At 35.2% G+C, this 22003-nt stretch overlaps 1 protein-coding gene across 3 annotated transcripts in view; it reads right to left on the reverse strand.

The window, feature by feature from the left end:
- Window positions 1-22003, reverse strand: part of UBR3 (ubiquitin protein ligase E3 component n-recognin 3) — a 309463-nt gene that overhangs the window by 129024 nt on the left and 158436 nt on the right. For all 3 annotated transcript variants that reach the window (XM_027865976.1, XM_027865977.1, XM_027865975.1), the window contains exons 20-23: window positions 14884-15025; window positions 9362-9466; window positions 4823-4996; window positions 2479-2939 (exon numbers count right to left, since the gene is read on the reverse strand). In XM_027865976.1, the coding sequence (XP_027721777.1) occupies window positions 2479-2939; window positions 4823-4996; window positions 9362-9466; window positions 14884-15025 (882 nt within the window). The remainder of the gene's footprint in view (window positions 1-2478; window positions 2940-4822; window positions 4997-9361; window positions 9467-14883; window positions 15026-22003) is intronic.

Here is a 22003-nt window from a genome sequence, read left to right on the forward strand (position 1 = left end):
TGGTATAAAACACACTGTGGTTTAATGAATATTTTCCTTCTGTAAAATTTACATGCAACTAGAATCATAAATCATAAATTCAAAACATACTAGCATAAATTTTAAAATTTATCTTGTCTTTTATCTCCTAGTTTAAACAGATCAACTGTCCAATTTAACTGTTATACTTTTTTATCTTAAGCAACATGGATAATGAATCTTACCATAAGAAATGACAATGACAACAAAAACATCATCATCATCTCATTGCCTTTACACGGTGCTTTAAGATTTACCAATACAACTTACAAACATTAATTCATATGAGCCTCACAATATTCATGAGGTAGATGCATCTATTATCCCCATTTTACAGATGAGGAAACTAAGCAAGTAGCTGAGTGACTTGTCCAGGGAAACACAGCTAGTGTCTGAGGTAAGATTCAAACTCAGGTCTTCTTGACACTAAGCCCAGCACTCTCTTCACTAAACCAACAAGCTGCCTACATGGAATGAAAGTGAGTTTCTCTAGCTGGATAAAAAAATAATACATTTTTCCTCATTATTAGAGAGGTGTCAGAAAAACACAATCATACCTTTATAACAGGCACATTTTTACAGCTGACACTCCATGAAGCACAGATGGCAGTGAATGCTTTAGTATCTCTGAACTCCCCCTATGCTTTGTCAACATAGATTGACCACATTTATTTAATCTTAACTATTTCACAGATGGTGTCTTTTCAAAACTTTTATGCCCCCTCACCCTTAAGCACCCAGCATATAGACACAGCAGGTGTTTAATAAATTCTTGCCGAATTAATGTGGGTAGTGGCTGAGGGCAATGGCTTTTTGTTAAAGAATATTGTGGCCCTAAATTAACTCCTCTTCATGATTATACATCTGGTTGATTTTTTATTGGTGTTTTCTTTTGTTTCGTTTTTTTTTTTAAAGAAAAGGAGAATTTTATGATTTATTTTTAAAGCACATTCCTGGAGCATTAAGTCCAAAAGAGATTGGTTGGACAAAATGGATCACATATTTTGTGGATTAACTGTAATAAACTTATTTCAGGGCAATTTTTATTCAGTAAAGTATATCACCTTCTGCTTTCTGCTTTAGAGAAGCAAACTCCCAATTATTACTATAAACCAATAATAATATGTTGCATAAAATGTTCATATAATGCATTTTAAAACTAAACAATAAATAGCTTTTAGATTATTCACCCAATGCTTCCAATTCCTTAGTTTGGATACTGAGTGTTAACCATGAATTCCACTTATAAACATGAGACAGAAATCTAAGGTCAAGGCTCTCAAGTTTCTGAATTTCTTTTTAATGTGAAGGTGCCATCTGTAAAACATCATTTATTACTATTTTTGATGCTCAATTAAGAGGTGTGTGTTATCTCTTGAATCTTTCTTAATAGTTAACACTTTTATATTAAGTAGTTTTATTCAATTTTAGAAAGATTCAAGACAAAATGAAAAGGAATTCTGCTTTTAGAGAATTAGAGGATGACCGCTTTATGGTGTCTTAGCTGAAGAAAATCTGCACACTTTAAGAATGTTATGGAATTTGTTTCCTGTCTATTCACCAGAAAGATTGGTACCTTTTCCTCTTAAATAAAAAAATAAACTCTACAAATTAAGACATTTCAAGGGGCTACAAAATTACTTGCAACTACAGCTAAGACTTTGTCTTCCAAAATGCAAATTACCTTTAGAATGGCAAAGAGGGTTACTTCAACCATACGTTAGTAAAAACTGCAAACTGTATTTCTATCGAGTCCTTAATTTTAAAAATACACACACAGTACTGAATATATTACCTAATCATTACAAAGATGATCTTTAGTATATTGGCCCATAGGGAGAGAAGGGACATAAGTAGTTAAGTAGTTTTCCAATAATTCAATCACTGGTTTGCAAATAGGAAACAGGTCTTGATAATTACAGTTTCCATAGTTTACTAGACCACTCTTATTATTATAGGTCTTAATCAACAAATTATAGGTTTCACCATCTATATTTACTAAATTATAACTATTCCCTACTGTTGAAAGGAAGTCAAGTATTTTGTACATTTTAGAGCATTATATAAATGATAATTATTATTGTTGATACTGTTGTTATCATTATTATATCTTTTAAACTCTTAAATCTGATCTTTAAAGACAACAGAATGGAAGAGATGAAGTAGAACAAATGCCAAATTCTATAGCCATATCTTTACAATTAAAGTTAAATTATGCCCTGAAGTTAGCTGATAAATTTGGGATGTGAAGATGGTCAATCCAGAAAAATCTGAACAAAATAGTAATAAATAAAACCCACATAATAGTAATTACTTTCACTTCTATTTATCTAAAAGTTAATATGCCTGCAATCACTGTTGGAATTGCTGACGGTAAAGGGACCATTAAAGCTGAAAAGAAATTTTAATGAAAAAAAATCTAATTCTGTCACACATTTTTTAAAGTTTAAAATGCATTACCTTTCTTCTTTGTCCAAAGTCTTCTTCTCTGCTGAACTGGTCTTTTTTGGCGGTACAGGAGGCGTCACTTTCCTACATATCTCTTCAATGATGCGCTTGTTCAATCTGCTTTGCAATGCAGCTTTTAACAAAATTCTCTCTACTGCAGTCATGCCATCTCCGTGACAGTATTTAGGAATTTCTGGTTGAATTAAAATTTCTAGATCATCTAACCAGGGAGGATAGTAAGAGTTTTGTTTTCCTGAGAGTTTGTGGTGAAGTTTGATTAACAAGGATAATATACTTTCTTTGATTTCCAAAATAGCTGTAGTTAACTGTGGAGTTGAACCAGGAGCAGACCATTTACTTGATGTTTTGGGACGAACCACCTGATTTGCTTCACCACTATTACGATTAATGATCTCCTGAAATTTTTTTCTACGTTCTGCTACTAAGCTGAAAACTTGAGCTGTACCTGAATTCTACCAACAAAAAGGGGAGGAAAAAAAGAGAAATTATTCAGCAATCAATTCTTAAAGCATCAGTTTTAATTTTTTAAGGGAAATGTCTACAGTCTTTTATGTATCTAAGTATTTTAAATTTTAATTATTAAAAATATTTTCTTCACCTCCCAAAGAAATTTCGTTGTTTCATTCTAAGTATAAACAAAAAAGAGTATATACTCCAAAGAATAGATATTGTGTGTCCAAAACACTAATTTTTTTTAACCTTTCTGCAACACATGTTTACACACAAAAATTTTAGTTATGCTGGCTATAACTTTGCCTTTATCTGCATCTATTTCTCAGGAAACAATATGTGGTCCTTGATATACAGCTCTCAAGCATATTTAATTCCTGATAAAATATGATGTAAGAAAGTGGTTTACTTCATAAATAAGTCATTTACCAAAAGAGATAAATGACCAGGCTTGCAGCTCTGAGGTAGAAAATCACTCTCAAAGTTTTGGAAGGTTTGCATCTTATTTAAACATTTAAAGTCTAGGTTATTTTAAGCCAATTTTTCAAAAAACTTCTTTCATCCAAACTTTTTCTTTCTTGAAATTTCCAAGCCACCCTAAAAATAGATTACCCTTTCAAAACTAGTTCTTGAATGTTTTAAACATGATTACTAGATTTGTGTTTGATCTATTTTAGAAGTAATCATAACTCTAACAGAAGCTCAAATCAACTAGCAACAATAAACTGTCACATCAGGAAATTTGCTAGCAAAACTGGCAAAAATAGATATCTAGCTCCCCACTCTTTGGTGTCATTTATGTATATGGAAAGAAAAATGAAAAAGCCCCTTGCCCTTACATCAATTTACTCTTTTTTTACTTTCCATAATTTAGATAAGTGATATTAGTAATAAGCTCTTTGTAATTTGTGTAATTGATCATCAGCAACAATAACAGCTAACATTTATAAGGCATTATAACCCTGTGAGGAAGGTACCATTATTACCACAAATTTAGAGGGTTTAATTAACAAAATAGCATAAATTCTAAAGGCTGAAAACACTTAAGCTAAAGTGTACAAAATATTGAAAGTCCTATGGTAAGATCTTTTTCCCACTATTGTCTTTTTCATTAAAATTGCATGCAAAAACTTAATTGATCTTTCATTTAAAAAAAGCTCAAATATAGTAATTACCCAACTCATTATCAATCATTTAAAGTTTAATTTTACTCAAAGTTAAATTGACCTCCAAGGAGACAAAATAACTTATTAGTGATTTCAAACAGGCATGCTACAAAAAATTAACGGATAAGTTTATTCAGAATTAGGAAACTATACATTCAATCTTTTTTAAGATGTTAGTAATGTCTGTAATGATCTTTTGTTTTTAAAGGCCCAAATGCAAAGCAAGCCTAAAATTGTTTCAATATACCACTAGCACTAACAGAAAAACCCTAGACAAATGTCAAAGTGTTCAATGTTATTTTAAAAGTCAATAATGTGAAGTTATCTTTAAAATATGAAAACCTACAAATTAAAACATTTAAAAAGAAAAAGGTGTTTAGCCTATATAAAATGGAAAGTTCACGGAATTTTTTTCATTTCCATTTAAAGTCATATTGCCAGTTAATGCAAAAAGCATACAAAACTACCTCTCTTTGAAGGACTTTAGGCCGTCTTGAACTCTGGCAATTGAAGGAAAAAGATTCGTGAGAAAGTACAATATGATAGGTGTTTATGGAATGAAAGGTAACACAAAGATAAAAGTAAGCATATTTTCTCTCATAGCTACAGCAGGATTAGAGAGAACATCTTACTAGCTCCATGACACAAGACAAAGCATCAACTATATATCACTGAATTTATGACAACCATCAAAATAGTAAGATTTCTTTCACACTTACTTGTGTAGAGGCAAAGCCATCAGAGCTAGTACTTGCAGGTGGCTCTCTCTTCACTTCTGGAGCTGTCTCTGGAACCCTCACTCTCACATAATTTATAAAGTGCCTCATATTGGATACTAAGTTACTACCAGGAAACCAACTGTCATGGCAACGTTCTTGTCCACCCACAGGTTCCTAAAACATAAATACTACAATCAGGCAGGAAGAAGATGAGAAGCAATGGGCCAAAACAATTAACAAAATGTATAATCAGTTGCGGGGTTCCTGAAGACCTATTACCAAACATATAAATGTTTATTCATTTCAAACATCAAATAATACTGTGTCACAAAGACAACCACCTAGCTGTATTTCCCTGGACTTCTCCATCATGCCTGAGGGATCTCTTCAACCTGAAGATCATTTCAGTCTTGAAACTCACACCTTCTCAGTTCTCTTTGCTCCTCCTTCTTTCCGACTGGAGGACAGAGAGCTTCTCCTAAAACCTCCATTTAAGAAAGATCTCAGGCCAGCCATCTCTTCAGTTCCCACCAGGCTGGACTCCTCTGGACATCTCCATCATGCCCCTGCACCAGGTACCTTCCTGCTGCTTTTCAGATTCCCTTTTCGTTTTTTTTCACCGTTGGATTATAAGCTCCTTCAAGGAAGGGACAGTCTTTTGCCTTTCTTTGTATCCCAGGCATTTAGCACAACACTTGGCAAATAGTAGGCACTTAATAAATGTTTTCTGACTGTATATACACTGTATATGTATATACATATGGATATAGAAATATATACATAGATAAGGACCAGCATAGTAGAGAGAAGACTCAAAATAGAGTCCAGAAGACCTTGATTCAATTCCTGCTAGCTGTAAGACCATATACAAGTCATTTAATCTCAGAGCCTCAGGCAACATTCTAATTCTCAGGAAGTTAAAGACAAGCTGTCTATCAACATCAGTGAAGAGAGTTTACATACAGTTTTCTGAGCCAATGAAATCATAGGTCCAAACAAACAAAAACCAAACAAAAACAAATCCCATAAATATCACTCTAAAACTTAATTATGGCTGATAACTCAAAATATATACAAATCTTACTAATTAAGAAAAATTAAAGAGACCAGTCTATGTTGGCCAAAAATCTAAATTACATATTTTAAGAAAAATTACATTTTATTACTTCTGGATACCTACAACTCAACCTAGGCTAACCAAATATTAACTAGTATAATTTGAGAAGGCCTATTTTCTTTATAGTTAAAAATTTTTTCATTCAAAAAAGCATTTATTAAGTATCTACTAAACGCCAGGCACTATATTAGGCATATAAAAAAAACAAAAACAAAACACTTTCTTGCCCTCAAGGGACTTATATTCTTAGACAACAAAAAGTATATATGGAGGTATATATAAATTGTAGCTGGAAAGATGAGGAAAAGCCTAATACAAAAGGGAGAATTAGAGATCAATCTTAAAGAAAATCTGGGATTCCAAAATGGAGGTAGGGAAAGAAAGCATTCCAAGTACAGAGGAAAGCCAGTGCAAAGATACGAAGACAGGACATCAAGAACCATTAGAGTAAGAGGCAGGAAACCAATCTGACTAGAACACAATATGGAGATGGGTAATGTGTACAATGGAAAGGCAGACTGGAGCTAGATTGTGAAGAGTTATAAATACCGAATATAATTTATACTTGATTCTGGAGGTAAATCAGATCCACTGTACTTTATTGAGTGGGAAGTAAAGAGGGGAGGAATGGTCAACACACACTTTAGGAAAATAATTTGATAGCTATATGAAAGATGGATTGGAATGGAGGCTTGAGGCAAGGAGACCAATTAAGAAGCTATTGCAATGATCCAGGCAAAAGGTAAAAAGGGTCTGAATTGTGATGGGCTTTGTGAGGGAAAGTAAAGGGACATATGTGAGAAACAGTGTGAAGAGAGAAACGATAAGAATTGGCAACTTATTGCAGGATAGTGAGACAGCAATGTCAAAAATAACACTTAGGTCATGAATCTGGGTGACTGAAAGAATGGCATTGTTCTCAAAAGAAACAGGGAAATTTGAAAGGGGTCGCGGGAGAGAGAATGAGCTCTGTTTGGGGACATAATTGAGTTTGAGATGCCAATAGACTATCCAGTTCAAAATATCCAACAGGTATGTGAATTTGTGATATGAGACTGGGAGAGAGGCTACTGCTGAATACCAAGAGTCATGTGAAAAGAGATGACAAATGAATCCATGGGAGTTAATGAAATCATCAAGTGGGACAATATGAAAAGAATAGAGAAGAAAGTCTAGGACTGAAGTTTGGATTACACCCAGTTAGTGGCAAGGCATCGATGACGATATAACAAAGCAGACAGGCTGTCTGAAAGTTAGGAAGAAAGCAATAATATGAACCAAAGTCAAGATGAAAGAGTGATAGGAAGCACTGTGATGAGATCCAGTCCACAAATTCCTATAAACAGATTTAGAAAATACCTCAGACAAAATCCTGATGAGGAAATCAAAAAAAATGCCACACTGAGTCATTTGTTCAGCTTAGGGAGACCGACAGGGACGTCTGAGGACACTGGAGATGAAGTACAGAAGAGCACTCCAGTGCCCATGGATAGACTGTGCTTCACAGCAAAAGGAAGTTCCAGGTCTATATCAAGCTACCCCAGATGCATATGGGAGCACTGTGATGGGGATAGGTGTAAACTAGCATCTCTGTCACTCACTACCCAGTTCCAGGTCACAGATCCTGGGTGAAGTAAGGAGACCTGCATATGGGGATGGTGTTCCTGGTATGGATACCCTGTGCAGCATGCTGAGAAAGGAGGAAGTTCAGAAGCCAACAGGACTGGTGTGACTCAGACCCCAAATTCAGAAGAGGGGTCTTTCAGAAATTTTGCTCAAACTAGAAAAGGATTAGCCAGGGCAGAAACTTCAAGAGCCTACAATTCTGTCACTTTTAACTGACAAAGTTTTTCAGTTAGCTAACAGGCAGAGTTCAGCAGCAATATATTCTTGCAAAGACCCAACAGAAACATGCAGAGCTCAGACAAAGAGGGTAGCAATCAGACTCTGCAAAGGAGAAGACTGGAAGCACTGAAAGGTAACAAGTCTCCAGACTGTCCTTGAGATCCTGGAATAACACAACAGAGGGGCAACAGGACCAACCCAGACTTTCCCTCTAGAAGTGCTGCAGAGCTGGTCCCTAACATCAAGTCCAAACTCAGGAAATAGCTGGAAGAATGGCACCATAATGAGCTATTATGATGGCAAGAACACTCAAAACAGAAACTCAAAAAAAAGAGGATGACTTCAACATATCCACAAGTAATCAGTGCCTCAGAGAAAAACAGCATGGGCACAAACTCAACTAGAATTCGTGAAAGAGATAAAGAGTTTTTTAAAAAGAGTTAAAAAATGTTCTGTTACAAATGGGACCAGAGCACTTAAGAAAAAAAAATGGAAAAGGAATTAATACTTTGCAAGAGGTATAAAACCTTGCCCGAGCAACAAACTCCCTGAAAATGAAATGGACCAAACAGAAGACAATGACTTCATAAGGCAACAAGAAATATCAAAATAAAGTCAAAACACTGGGGGAAAAAAGGGAAGAAAATGTAGAATATATCCCAAAGCAAAAACAACTAATCTAGCAAATAGGTTGAGGAGAAAAAAATTGAGAATCACTGGACTATCTGAACTCCACGACCAAAAGAAGAGCTCAGACACCCAATTTCAAGAAATCTGACCAGATCTCTTAGAACCAGAAGGGCAAAGTAGAAACAGAAAGAATCCAGTGGTCACTTCCTAAAAGAATATATCTGTAATTATTTTAAATGGAATTTCTTTTTCTATCTCTTCTTGTAGTTTTGTTGCTAATATACAGAAATGCTGATGTTTTATGTGAGTTTACTTTACAATCTGAAACTTTGCTAAAGTTATTATTTCAACTAATTTTTAGTTGACAACCTAGGATTCTTTATGTAACGCATAATATCATCTGCAAAAAAAAAAACTGTGTTTCTTCTTTGTCTATGCCTATGCTTCAAATTTCTTTTTTTGTCTTATTGATAGCACTACACTGAATAGTAATGGTGAAAATGGACATCTTTGCTTTGCCCATGAATTTTATTGGAAAAGCCTCTAGTTTATCACTATTAGATAAGATAATGGGTCTTGATTTTAGACAGACACTATTTACATAAAGGAAAGATCAGTTTATTCCTGTGTTTTCTAAATAATAATGGATATTGTATCTTATCAAAAGCTTTTTCCTATAACTCTTGATATACTTAGAGTATTTTCATTATTTTTGTTGTTCTAGTCTCCTTGTTAATGGTTAAAATTTTTGTGTCAATGTTCATTAAGGATATTGTTCTATAGTTTTCTTTCTTTGTTTTAACTCTTCCCAGGTTTGGTATCAAGACAACATTTGTATTACAGAAGGAATTTGATAGGTTCCCTTCTTTTCTTATTTTTCAAATAGCCCTCATTAAACATACAATAAAGATATTACCAATCTGCTTTAAGTATATAAAAGTACTTACTTCTTCATCTGGTTCTTCTTCAGGTGAATTTTCAAGTCCTAATTCAATCAGATACAAAACCATACAGAGGACATGTTCTGACAGATTTTGGTGGTCCATCAAAATCTTTTTTTAAAAAAGGAAAAAAAAATACTATTTTACATATTTCAAATGTCATATCTTATACCAGTCCTATCAGATGGGTAAATAAAGCTAAAATTATTTGGTGAATGGAAATCCTGAAGCAAAGTGAAAAGGGTTTGCTTGCCCAAGATTATGTAAAATGCTGATAGGTGTAGAAGAATCTAGACATTCATTTTTTTGTCTCTTATCAATATATATCCATGAACTAGATAGTATCCCATTAGAAAATTCTACTATATTTACAAATTCTATACTAAAAAACTATTTCAATTCAAGTTTTTATTTGAACAACTCAAAATTATTAGTGTGTCAAAGCAGCTAGGTGAAAAACAATATTGATGTTAATAATGCAGAAAAGCATACTTTTCAGTTTGGTTCATGCTAATTTACATATTATTTTTTATACTATGTATCAGTGGATCTGTGATCTCATTGTGTGGGGACTTTTTCCTCCAGTGTAGGTCACAACTCATTTATCTGTGCCTTTAAATTCTGTGAAATTCTTGTACATGTCTCATGTAAATATTATATAAAAGATCTACCCAATTCCCTAAAGGCCTTCTTCTGGTATTTTCATCATTTTATGGTACCAGAAGTAGTATTTCACTTGTATGCCTTTTATCCTTCACTCTAGTTTTTTGAACATCGTATTTATTTTCCCAGTGACATATCTTGCACATCCCTTATCATACACGGGTAATATGCTTCAGCCTAGTCAGACTATTACATGACTTTGTGTTACACTTTAAATTATCTATAATTTGGATTCATTATCATAGTGTGCCATGATTAACAACCATATCGCATCACTGGCAGAGTACTGATGCAAAAGTACTGATGGGTTTTTTGGCAAGGAACAGCTTAGGATCATTGAAAATTTTGGACAATTCCCCAAATATTTTGCATCCTCATCTTCTATTGAGTTCTAGGTGTTTCTCATTATTCATCTGAAGTAGCTGTTCAAGGCAGAGAGATAGAGATAGATAGATAGATAGATAGATAGACAGACAGACAGACAGACAGACAGACAGACAGACAGACAGACTGACTGACTGACTCGATGGGTTACTCATCCAACTTCATGTGGGGCATAAAGTGTTCATTTACTTTGTTTTACCAATGAAGATAACTACATCAATCCCTCTCAAATGACTATATATTTCATTGAAGAGGCCTAACAGCATCGTGAAGATCAATGCAATTTATGAAGTATCTTTAAACTGTCATTTGGAGAACTTTATAAAAAATGCTGTAGGAAAAGAAATTAGAAGAAATTCATTTTTATTTGGACTATGCAACGGATATCCTCCATGACACAAGTGAATACCTTAAATGATCATATACCTTTATTTTATATCTCTCAATGTTGACACTTAACAAACTGTAAAACAAAGTTGTTTTTGTAGTCACACTTGTCAATCTTACATGATTTTAATATATGCATGAAAAATATCCTGTTTGAGCAGTGAGTTTAAGGCTACATTGTGTTCTACCAAGTTAAATGGTTGTCTAAAATCAATAAGCTGATTTTAGATAAAAATGATTATCTAGAATATATTGAAAAAGAGATGTTATATTCCCTGGAATTCTCAATCAGTCATGTGACTGTGTTGATGATATATGTCTTAGAAAACCATCCATAAAAGCTTGACCATGACCTTTTCATTTTTCCATCAGTGCTAGGTTTTTATGTATTCACAGGTCATTCTCACAAAAGCTTTATATGTGTCTGCCTTTTCATGTAGATCAGCAGTTACTGATGTCTTCTATATCACCTTTTATCTAGAAGGTTAAGAAAAGATTTGGTAAAAAATGTCACCTGTGATCTTTATTTCTTTAGAATTTTCCCCTTTTTCAAACAGTTTAAAAAAAGTAGTCCTTGAGTACCTTCAAAGTTGTGTCCCTAACACAGATTTCTTTTACATATATTTAGACAGGTCTAGCCATTCTTCCTGATTTCATATTCTTAAAAGTAAGCATGGTACAACAAAAAGCACTGGCTCTGGAATCAAAGGACTTGGGTTCAGATCCTGCCTCTGATTTTTTACATATGGGACTTTGGACAAGTCACTTCACCTCTCTGGGCCTCTGTTCTTCTCTGTAAAATGAAGGAGTTGGATCAGATGGTCTCTGAGAGGTCCTTTCCAGCTCTACATCTGTGATGCTAAGAAAGGACATTTAGCACTCCAATATTTCCTAATATCAGGTATTGAAGTAGTACAGTACAAAATGTACTAGCTCTACTAAGATCACTAATGAGAACAAAGCATTTGGAAACTACAGCAGGTATGTTCCATTTTGTGTCTGTTCGTTGTGTCTATCAATTAAATATTCTTGGGATGACCTTTGTAGGATGATTTTTGCCTTAAGTGTTTCTTACTGTTTTATATCATACTGCTCATAATTTTCTACTATCCTCCTCCATAATATTTTTACAAAATAAATTTTGAAAAAATAAATATTGTCCTTACCTTTTATGTCTTACTGACTCTGCAAAATGATCAGATATTTGCTAAGCTGTTTCTGAGCTTTTTTTCTGCTTCCTTATTGTAGCTACTTCATTTTATTTCCTCTTTAATTAAATTTTGTTTTTTTAGCCAATGAAAATTCAACTTCTGTAGCTGCTTTGCATCATTAAAGTTCTCTAAAAATGGTGATAATCAGTGTTTTTACTTTTGTAATCACATACAATGTCTTCTCATCTTTTCCCTCTTTTAATTTGCTCTTGTGACCTTTATTCTGATTGGTCAATGATATGATAGCGAACAGATGGCTGAATCTCTATGAGTTCTACATGTTAGTACCTAGCTAAAATAAAGCCAGTTCCATAATTGTGATGACTTTTGTGCTAACCACATATAGCACCTTCTAACTCTTTTTCTGATATATTCATGATGTACAGTCTTCTACAAGGCCTCTTTTGTTGCTTGATACTAAACTGCATTTTCCAATAAAGTTTTCCACATACTTCCTTTTCCTCTCTTCACTGAAGTCACCAAGAATCAAGGAATATATTGAGTTAAGTTCGGAGGATCTTGTCAAGTTCTCAAATAATTTCTCAATTTCATCCTCCGCAACAAATACCGGATCATTAACTGCAAATTATCTTCATGATATCTTTCTACTTATACTTGTAAGCATTACAAGGTAAAATAAGTAGGTGCACCTCATAAAATTACGCTTCTTGTTGATTTTTGGATATATGATTAACCAACAATGCTCATCCTTTTCTTTAGGTCTCTGGAGATCCTACAAATCAGCTTCACATTTAGCTAGAGCTACTTTATGCGTTCCACTTTCTTTCATAGCATGAATGTCAATACAGACATAATTCAATTTCTGCTGCACTGTATCAACTCAAAAATATTGGATAGTATATATATATCAACAGTTAAATTAACGTTAATGGCTAAGAACTCCTGACCAACGTCCAAAACTAACATCCAGGACTAAAAAGGTCCAAGTCCCAGTATACTCTGCCTTATTCAGACAACATCCCAGGTACTGTTTCCAGTTATGGGCACCACATTATATAAGGACTTTGAAAAGATAGAGATCATCCAGAGGAGAGAAGCAATAATGGCAAAGGCTGTGTAAGGACTGGCTGAAGGGCCTGGGAATGTGTAGCCTGGAGAAAAGAATATCTAGAAAGAGGTGATCACTATATTCAAATATCAAAGGAGCTGACATGCAGAAGTAGAATTAGTTTTTTTTCTACTTGACATCAGAAGGCAGAACTGAAGCCTTGGGCAAAAGGTACAGATTTAGGACTGATGTAAGAAGAAACTTCCTAATACTTAAAGATCCCCAAGTGCAATGGGCTTTCTCTAAGCAGTGGATTTCTGCTCACCAGATATCTTCAAGAAGAAGTCATGTCATCACTTGTTCAGTATGTTGTAGAAGAGATTTTGGTTGAACTCTAGGTTGTACTAGATGATTCTCCTTACACTACATTCACTAAGAAATAGTTTTTAAAAGACTGCAAAAAATTACCTTTATGGTAATAATTATTTGACAATTTATTTGTTATGCCATTATGACTAAATCAAAGACTTCTACGTGTGCAAATACACACACTTTAAACTTTTTGTTAATGAAAATGATATACACATTGCTATGCTAAGTTATTTTGTAAAATAAAATGCTCAGGATAGTTTCAAAGAACTGACCACTAAATTAAATATGAAATGTTAAAAGAGTTAAATGAAAATATTATGGAGGGGCTTAAAAATTAATTTCTCCCCCAATACACATTATAAGAATAGTCTCTTGTAAAACTGAGTAAAAAACTCAAGTATAGAAAAAAGTTTTGATTATCTTAGGCAATAAATGGCAACTTTCATATAAAAGCTGCATAAATTTTTTAAAATGAAATTAAAAATCAAGATTCTAATTAGGAAGGAACAGGAGAGACACTGGACCACTTTTTAGGGACCAATCTCATATAACTATTTCACTTCTTCGCGACTTTGTCTATAATATATTGTGAACATCCCAAGGACATGGCTGTATCTTTTTTTTGTTCTGTCACATACCTTCTCAATACCAAAAAAAAAAAACTATAGCTGAATAAGTCTGAATAAGAAAACCCAAGCTGAGGAGAGTTTCTAATTAAGAGAAAACTATGATATACTCACTTGTCTTTGGACATTCCCTAAGACGATGTTTATGCAAAGCTAACTTTTGTTAGTCCTACGATTTAGCTAACATTCAAAGCAAAATCCAAAAGTTGAGTATTAAGAAAGTAGAGAATAACCTTAGATGGGTGGGCAAAATTCACAAGTAAAGTGATCTATTTCATTCTTCTGAAGTTAAGTGATTGCTTATTCCTCACTATTTTTTGCTTTGTAAACTCACAGAATATCTAGGAACTTACTCTACCAAGGCAACTTAAAATATTATAGTACAGTATAGTATAGTATAGTACAGTATAGTACAGTATAGTATAGTATACTACAGTATAGTATAGTATAGCACAGTATTATACTGTTGTCTGGAACACCAGAAGTCATGGGGATACACAGCCAGGATGTGTCAGAGACAGGATATGAACCCAAATATTCCTGACTTCTCAACTCTTAACTATCTAATATACCATGCTTGTACTCACAGTAGAACCTGAATAAATGTCCTTGACTAACAAGACAAAAGGCATTAATTTAGAGTAACTACTAGAGATAACAGCTATTTGGTTCTTTTACACTTGGAAACTGAAAGATAGAAAGACAGATAGACAGACAGATAGATAGATAGATAGACAGACAGACAACAGAACATTTGGAGAGAGAGACTTAGGATTTTAAATACTATGTTATACACAAAGCAAAAACTATTTTTATGCACAACTTTAAAAATATGAAATTTTCATCTTATTGTTATTATTTTAATTACTACTGTACCTTGTAAAGTAGGGTGAATAGGACAATATGTAAAGTTTTACAATGCAAAAGTCGCATGAGACCTTTGTAACTGGGGTGCAGAGGAGTCCTTTTCTTGTAGGGAGGCCAAGGGTTTCCAGGAAATTTTCCACTCTGTTTTAAACTGTAGAAATAATACAAGAAAAAATTAGATTAAAGCAGAACCTAAAACATTAGTATCAAAATTAGCTTGTACAAAATGCAGGATCCATTTTCTCCACGGTGAATATTAGACCCCTCGCAACTGAGGGGGAAGAGCAATCACACATAAGCAGAGCAACCTATGTTAATTAAAATGAAATGCACAGCAAACTGAAGGATGGAAAGATGAATAAAAGTCCAATAAAAAGGGCAAAGAGAATGAGGGTAATAAAAATAAAATAGTACTAGCGAAACATTTGAAATAAGGAAGAAGATACTGTACATCTCTTGTGCTACAACAGTAACATGCTCTTTTAAAAAATACTCAAATGCATTTAATGTTCCTACATAAATCACTCAGAAACTCCAAGTTGTGAAATATTGTTTCTAATATAATTTACAGAGACCAACTTATTTTGCATGTATATACATGTAAACACTATCAATAAAGCTGGTACTTTTTTTTCATTCCAACAGAAGCCAATACAAATCAACAGATATAATATTGCTGGCATAAAATGGTAATGTACTTTATTAAAAATAAGTATTAGATTTGTAATCTAGGGATTTGGGTTCAAATCCTACCTTTTCTGCCACTGAAGTTTCCATATGGAATACTACAGTATAAAGTATTCTTACTGAATAACATCATCAGTACCTCAAATGTGAAATAAAGAGGACTGGGCTATATGATCTCTGAAGTCCCTTTGAGCTCTAAAATGCTATTTACCCAACCAATTTTAACATTCTCTACAATTACTATACAGTGACAATTAAAAATCGCCAATTAAGAATTCAATTCAACAAACATTTAATGCCTATTGGGTATATAATACTTTTTAAAGGCACACTGGGGAAAAATGAATCTATGTCAGAAGTGGAACTGGAACCCCAGAAAGCTTTGAATTATGAGACTACCATAATAGTAACAAAATGATTAAAAAAAAAAAAGGCATGCCAGCCATCTATAACTAACCCTAAATTCCTTCCCAAACCAAACCCTGGAAGCCTGGAACAGAGACCTAAGGACCTTTCCTTCAATCAAACAAAAAGCCCCAGCTAACCTTGAAGAGACTAAACACATGTAAATATACACTCTTTACTACCAAGGTTCTAAATTATTTATCAAATTCTAGAAAGGATCAACTCTGCAAATGCTCTATCAGTTTAGTTCTTCTTTAAAAAGTTTTTCACTTAACAAATTTATTTCCTTCTCTCCCACATCTTCTCCCCATGCCAAAAAAAAAAAAGGAAAAAGAAAACCCTTATAAGAAATATACAAAGACAAGCAAAACAAATTCCCCTATGAGTCATATCTCAAAAATATGTCTAATTCTATACCTGAGTCCATCACCTCTCAGTCAGGAGCTGCATATTATATCATGGGTCCTCTGGTATCATGATTCATCATTGTGTTGAATAGAGTTCTTCTTAAGTCTTTCAAAGTTGTTTTCTTTACAATGTATTACTGTGTAAGTTGTTCTACAAGTTCTACTCTCTTCACCGTATATTAGTTGATATTATTCCTAGATTTCTTTGAGCCCATCCCTTTCATCATTTCTTATAACAGAATAGTATTCCATTACATTCACATAACTGTAATTTGTTTAGTCACTCCCCAATTGATGAGCATCCCTTAGTTTCCAATTCTTTGCCATGACAAAAAGAGCGGCCACAAATAGATTTTTGTATGTATCAGTCATTCTCCTCTTATTTAAATCTCTTTGGGTTATAGGTCTACTATGTGTTAACACACGTAGTAGACCTATAAAAGTCCCATAAAAAGGGCAAAGAGAAAGAGGGTAATAAAAAATAAAACAGTACTAGTGAAACATTTGAAATAAGCAAGAAGATACTGTACATCTCTTATGCTACAACAGTAACATAGGTCACTGTAACAGTAACATGGGTCAAGTGATACACACAATTTGGTGACTTTTTGGACATAATTCCAAAATGCTTTCCAAAACAGCTGAACCAATAATTCATAACTCCACTAATATCAGTTTAGTTCTATCCAAGGAACAAGTGGCAATAAACTACTTCTTCTTTTACTGGTTCATCAATCCTGATCAGCCCTTCTCACTTCTAAAAGGGTCAGCAGAATAGAGGATGGGACAGATACAAGAGATGTTGAACAGGTACAATCAACAATATCTGGCAAATAAATGGATATAGATAGCGAGGCTAGGAAAGAGTCAAAGATTACTCCAAAGTTAAAGAGCCAGGTGACGAAAAGGATTGTGATGCCCTAAAAAGAAATCGGAAAGTTTGAAGGAAGAGTAGTTTAGAGGCTAACTCAACCAAGCTCACCCCACCTCCTAGTATATTAAACTTTCCTTTCAAATACCTACTCAATTGTCTACAAGCTCCCCTACACCATCAAACTTCTCAACCAACATTCCTTCCAATTCCTGAATTTTACAGAAACCTAGCTCACTGTCTTCCTTGTCACCCAGTGTCCTACTTTCATTCTCAAAGACTTGCTCTCTCCATGCCTTTACACTGACTTTCCATTGTGCCTGAAACAGATTCCCTTCCCATTTGTGCCTCTTAGAAGCCCCTGGTTTCCTTCAAGACTCTTGCTAATATGCCATCATCTAAAAGAAGCCTTCTGAAACCAATTAATCTATCAAGAATGTTTTTTAAGAATCAACAATGAGGGAGCAGAGCCAAGATGATGGAGTAAAAGCAGTGACTTGCTTGAGCTCTCCCCCAAACCCTTCCAAGTACCTGTAAGAAATGACTCTAAACAAATTCTAGAACAGCAGAACCCACAAAAAGACAGTGAAACAAATTTCCAAGATGACCTGAATGATTGATGGAAAAGGCCTGTTGCACTGGGCTGGGAGAGCAGCACAGTTCAGCATGGGCTGCACAAGCAAAGACAGGGCCAAGCAAACCCAGAGCAGGCCTCAGGGGACTGAATCAAGGGGAGACTTTGGGGTTTCCAGACTTCTCAACCCATAAACATCAAAGACAACTCAGAAGGTCAGTGGGAAGGGTCTGTTGGAGCTGGGTAAGAGGAGCACAGTCCAGCCCTGGCCTTAGCACAGCTCCAGGGCAGCAGCCACAGCTGTGGAGGCAGCTGCTTCTGGAGCTCTTGGCCCACAGATGGTGGGGTATCAAGCAGCTGATCAGAGGGGGATTGCAGGGATCTCTTTGCTGGGGCTGAGGCAAGATTCTCTTGCTTTTGCCCATGCCCAGATCTGGGTCACAGTCATGGGTGGTAGTCCTGGGGAGAAAAGGAGTGCTGATGTGGTGGAGCTTGCAGTGGTGGTGGAAAGGAAATCCTCCTCACAGTTCCAAGGCAGAAAAGAGTGCTTGTAGTCACTCACAGACCACAGCCCAGGCCAGGAAAGGAGTAAACACCTCTCCTTTGATCATACCACCTTGGAAGAACTAAAAATTTATAGGTCCCTAGAAGTATCTCTGAAAACAGCTGCACAAATCCCCCAAAGCTTGGGACAGTACATTCTCCACACTGGAAGCAAACCCTACCTTAACAAAGAGTTTAAAATTCAAGTAATTGGCTGGAATCATGAGCAAACTGCGCAAAAAAGTCAGACCATAGAATCTTTCTTTGGTGACAAAGAAGATCAAAACATACAACCAGAAGAAGACAACAAAGTCAAAGCTCCTACATCCAAAGCCTCCAAGAAAAACATGAATTAGTCTCAGGCCATGGAAGAACTCAAAAAGAATTTTGAAAAGAAAGTAAGAGAAGTGGAGGAAAAATTGGGAAGAGAAATGAGAGTGATGCAAGAAAATCATGAAAAACAAGTCAATATCTTGCTAAAGATGACCCACAATAATACTGAAGAAAATAACACCTTAAAAAAACAGACTAACCCGAATGACAAAAGAGGTCCAAAAAGCCAATGAGGAAAAGAATGTCTTCAAAAGGAGAACTGGCCAAATGGAAAATAAAATCCAAAAGCTCACTGAGGAAAATAATTCCTTAAAAATTAGAATGGAGCAAATGGAAGCTAATGACTCTTTGAGAAATCAAGAAATTATAAAACAAAACCAAAAGAAAGAAGAAATAGAAGACCATGTGAAATATCTCACTGGAGAAACAACTAACCTGGAAAACAGATCCAGGACAGATAACTTAAAAATTACTGGACTACCTGAAAGCCATGATCTAAAAAAGAGCCTAGACATCATGTTTCAAGAAATTATCAAGGCAAACTGCCCTGATATTCTAACACCAAAGGGTAAAATAGAAATGGAAAAAATCCACTGATCACCTCTTGAAAGAGATCCCTAAAGGAAAACTCCTAGGAATATTATAGCCAAATTCTAGAGTTCCCAGGTCAAGGAGAAAACACTGCAAGCAGCCAGAAAGAAACAATTCAAGTATTATGGAAACACAATCAGGATAACACAAGATTTAGCAGCTTCTACATTACAGGATAGGAGGGCTTGGAATATGATATTCCAGAGAGCAAAGGAGACAGAATCAAAACTAAGAATCACCTACCCAGCAAAACTGAGTATAATATTTCAGGAGGAAAAATGGATATTCAATGAAATAGAGGACTTTCAAGCATTCTTGATGAAAAGACACAGCTGAATAGTAAATTTGACTTTCAAATACAAGACTCAAGAGAAGCATGAAAAGGTAAACAGGAAAGAGAAATCATAAGAGACTTATTAAAGTTGAACTGTTTACATTCCTACATGGAAAGATGCTGAGACCTTTCTCAGTATTAGGGTAGTTGGAGGGAATATACATACACACAGAATATAAATAGACACACACACACACACACACACACATATATGTAGACAGAGGGCACAGGTTGAGTTGATTATGAAGAGATGATAATGTAAAAAATAAAATTAAGGGGTGAGAGAAAATTGTACTGGGAGAAGAAGGGAAGAGATAGAATGGGGTAAATTGCCTCATATGGAAGAGGCAAGAAAAAGCTTTTACAGTGGAGGGGAAGAGGAGGGAGATGAGAGGGAGTGAATGAATCTTACTCTCATTGGATTTGGCTTAAGGAGGGAATAACATGCACATTCAACTGGGTATGGAAATCCATCTTACCCTACAGGAAAAAGGGGGAAAGAGGATAAGCGAGGGGTGATGGAAGGGAGGGCAGACTGGGGAAGGGTGTAGTCAAAAGGAAACACTTTTGAGGAGGGACAGGGTCAAAGGAGAGAACAGAACAAACAGGAGAGCAGGACAGGATGGAGGGAATTATAGTTAGTATTTCCCAACATGACTGTAACCTATATCGAGTTGCCTGCTTTCTCAGTGGGGGTGGGTGGGGAGGCAGGAAGGGAGAGAATTTGGAACTCAAAGTTTTAAAAACAAATGTTAAGAATTGTTTTTACATGGAACTCAGAAATAAGATATACAAGCAATGGAGTATAGAAATCTATCCTGCCCTACAAGAAAATAGAAGGGGAAGGGCAAGGGGATAAGGGAAGTGGGGGTGGTGAGGGAAGGGAGGGCAGATTGGAAGAAGGGGTATTTAGAATCCAAGCCATCTTGGGGGGGGGGGAAGGGAGACACAAGGATAAAATGTGAAACTCAAAATCTTGTGGAAGTGAATGCTGAAAACTAAAAATAAATTATTAAAAATTTAAAAAATAATCAAAAATGAAATAATCCTGCTTCTCAAGACATTACATTCTAGGTGGTGCTTGAGCTGCTCCTAACCAGTAGAGGTAGAGTTGGAGGTGGAAGTGAAAGGGAGCACCCCACGCATGGAAGACAGTCAGGGCAAGGGCACAAAAGCAGAAGAGGGAGCACCACAGGTAAGGAACAACAAACACGCCAGCATGACTGGACCATGGCACGTAAGGAGGGAAGGAATTTGTGAAAAAAATTGGAAAGAAAAAGAGGCAGGGTTTTTAAAAGGCATTAATCGCCAATAAGAGGAGATTGGTTTTCATTCTATATTGGAATAGACTGACACTTTGGGGAAATCATTTTGGTAGCTATATGAGTAATGGATTGGAGCAAAGAAAGAACCGAGTCAGGAAAACCAAATAGAAGGTCACTGCAGTGGAGCCATGATGGAATAGCAGGAAGAAATATAATAACCAACCACCCCCAAAATCCTCCAAATATATCTAAAAAAATATACCATATCAAATACTGATCAGAAAATCTAAGGAAAAAAATCATTGCGAATCTTCTTTTGTCTTATCATTTGTCAAGCCCAAGTTGACACAAAGAGTCAGAGGTTTGATGACACTAGAGATGAAGGTCTATCTAGAGGCATTTGACCTAGGGGGTCTCTAGTCACTTTCCAGTAAAACTATATTAGTCAATCTACAAGTCCTTTAAAAAGCAACACTTCTAATTGCAAATGCGACAGCTGCAGGACAACATTCCTAAAACAATCTCACTTAAACAGGTTGATAGACACGGGACCTAACCAAAAGAACATCAGATTTAATAGCTGTCCCACCCTAGAAACTCCCCCTTTTGCCCCTGACATGCCCACCCTCCAAATGTTGGCAATAGCAACAAGCTGTGTTAGGAAAGCCCTAACAAAGTAAACTAATCAGATGACTTGCCTTGTCCAATTGAATTATGTTCACACAAGTTTCCTAAGACTGTTAATTTCTCTTTTTCTGTTATAAAATAAGCTCTGTAAATCAGTAGTCTCTGACTACTGAGGAGTCAGTAAACCTGATCTGGCAATTGCTAACCTTGCAAATAAATCATTATACTTGGAAGCTCTGTGCCTCAGATTTCTCCATTTCAGATATTAAATTAACACTTCCCTTAAGGTGCTTAGGTTCTACTGGGACAACACAACATTTACACAAGAGAAATAATCCTACTTAAGACGTTTCAATATTATTTCCTTTTAGAAATTATCAGTACTTTGAACAAGATGATAAACATAAACTTCCATTTAAAAAAGCTACAATATCCCCAAGAACTCAAAAGAACCTTTAAGTAGTTGTGGTAATATTAAATCCTGGCCAGACC

Source organism: Vombatus ursinus, unplaced genomic scaffold (assembly GCF_900497805.2).
Source record: "Vombatus ursinus unplaced genomic scaffold, bare-nosed wombat genome assembly UNPS02014779.1, whole genome shotgun sequence".
Taxonomy (NCBI): domain Eukaryota; kingdom Metazoa; phylum Chordata; class Mammalia; order Diprotodontia; family Vombatidae; genus Vombatus; species Vombatus ursinus.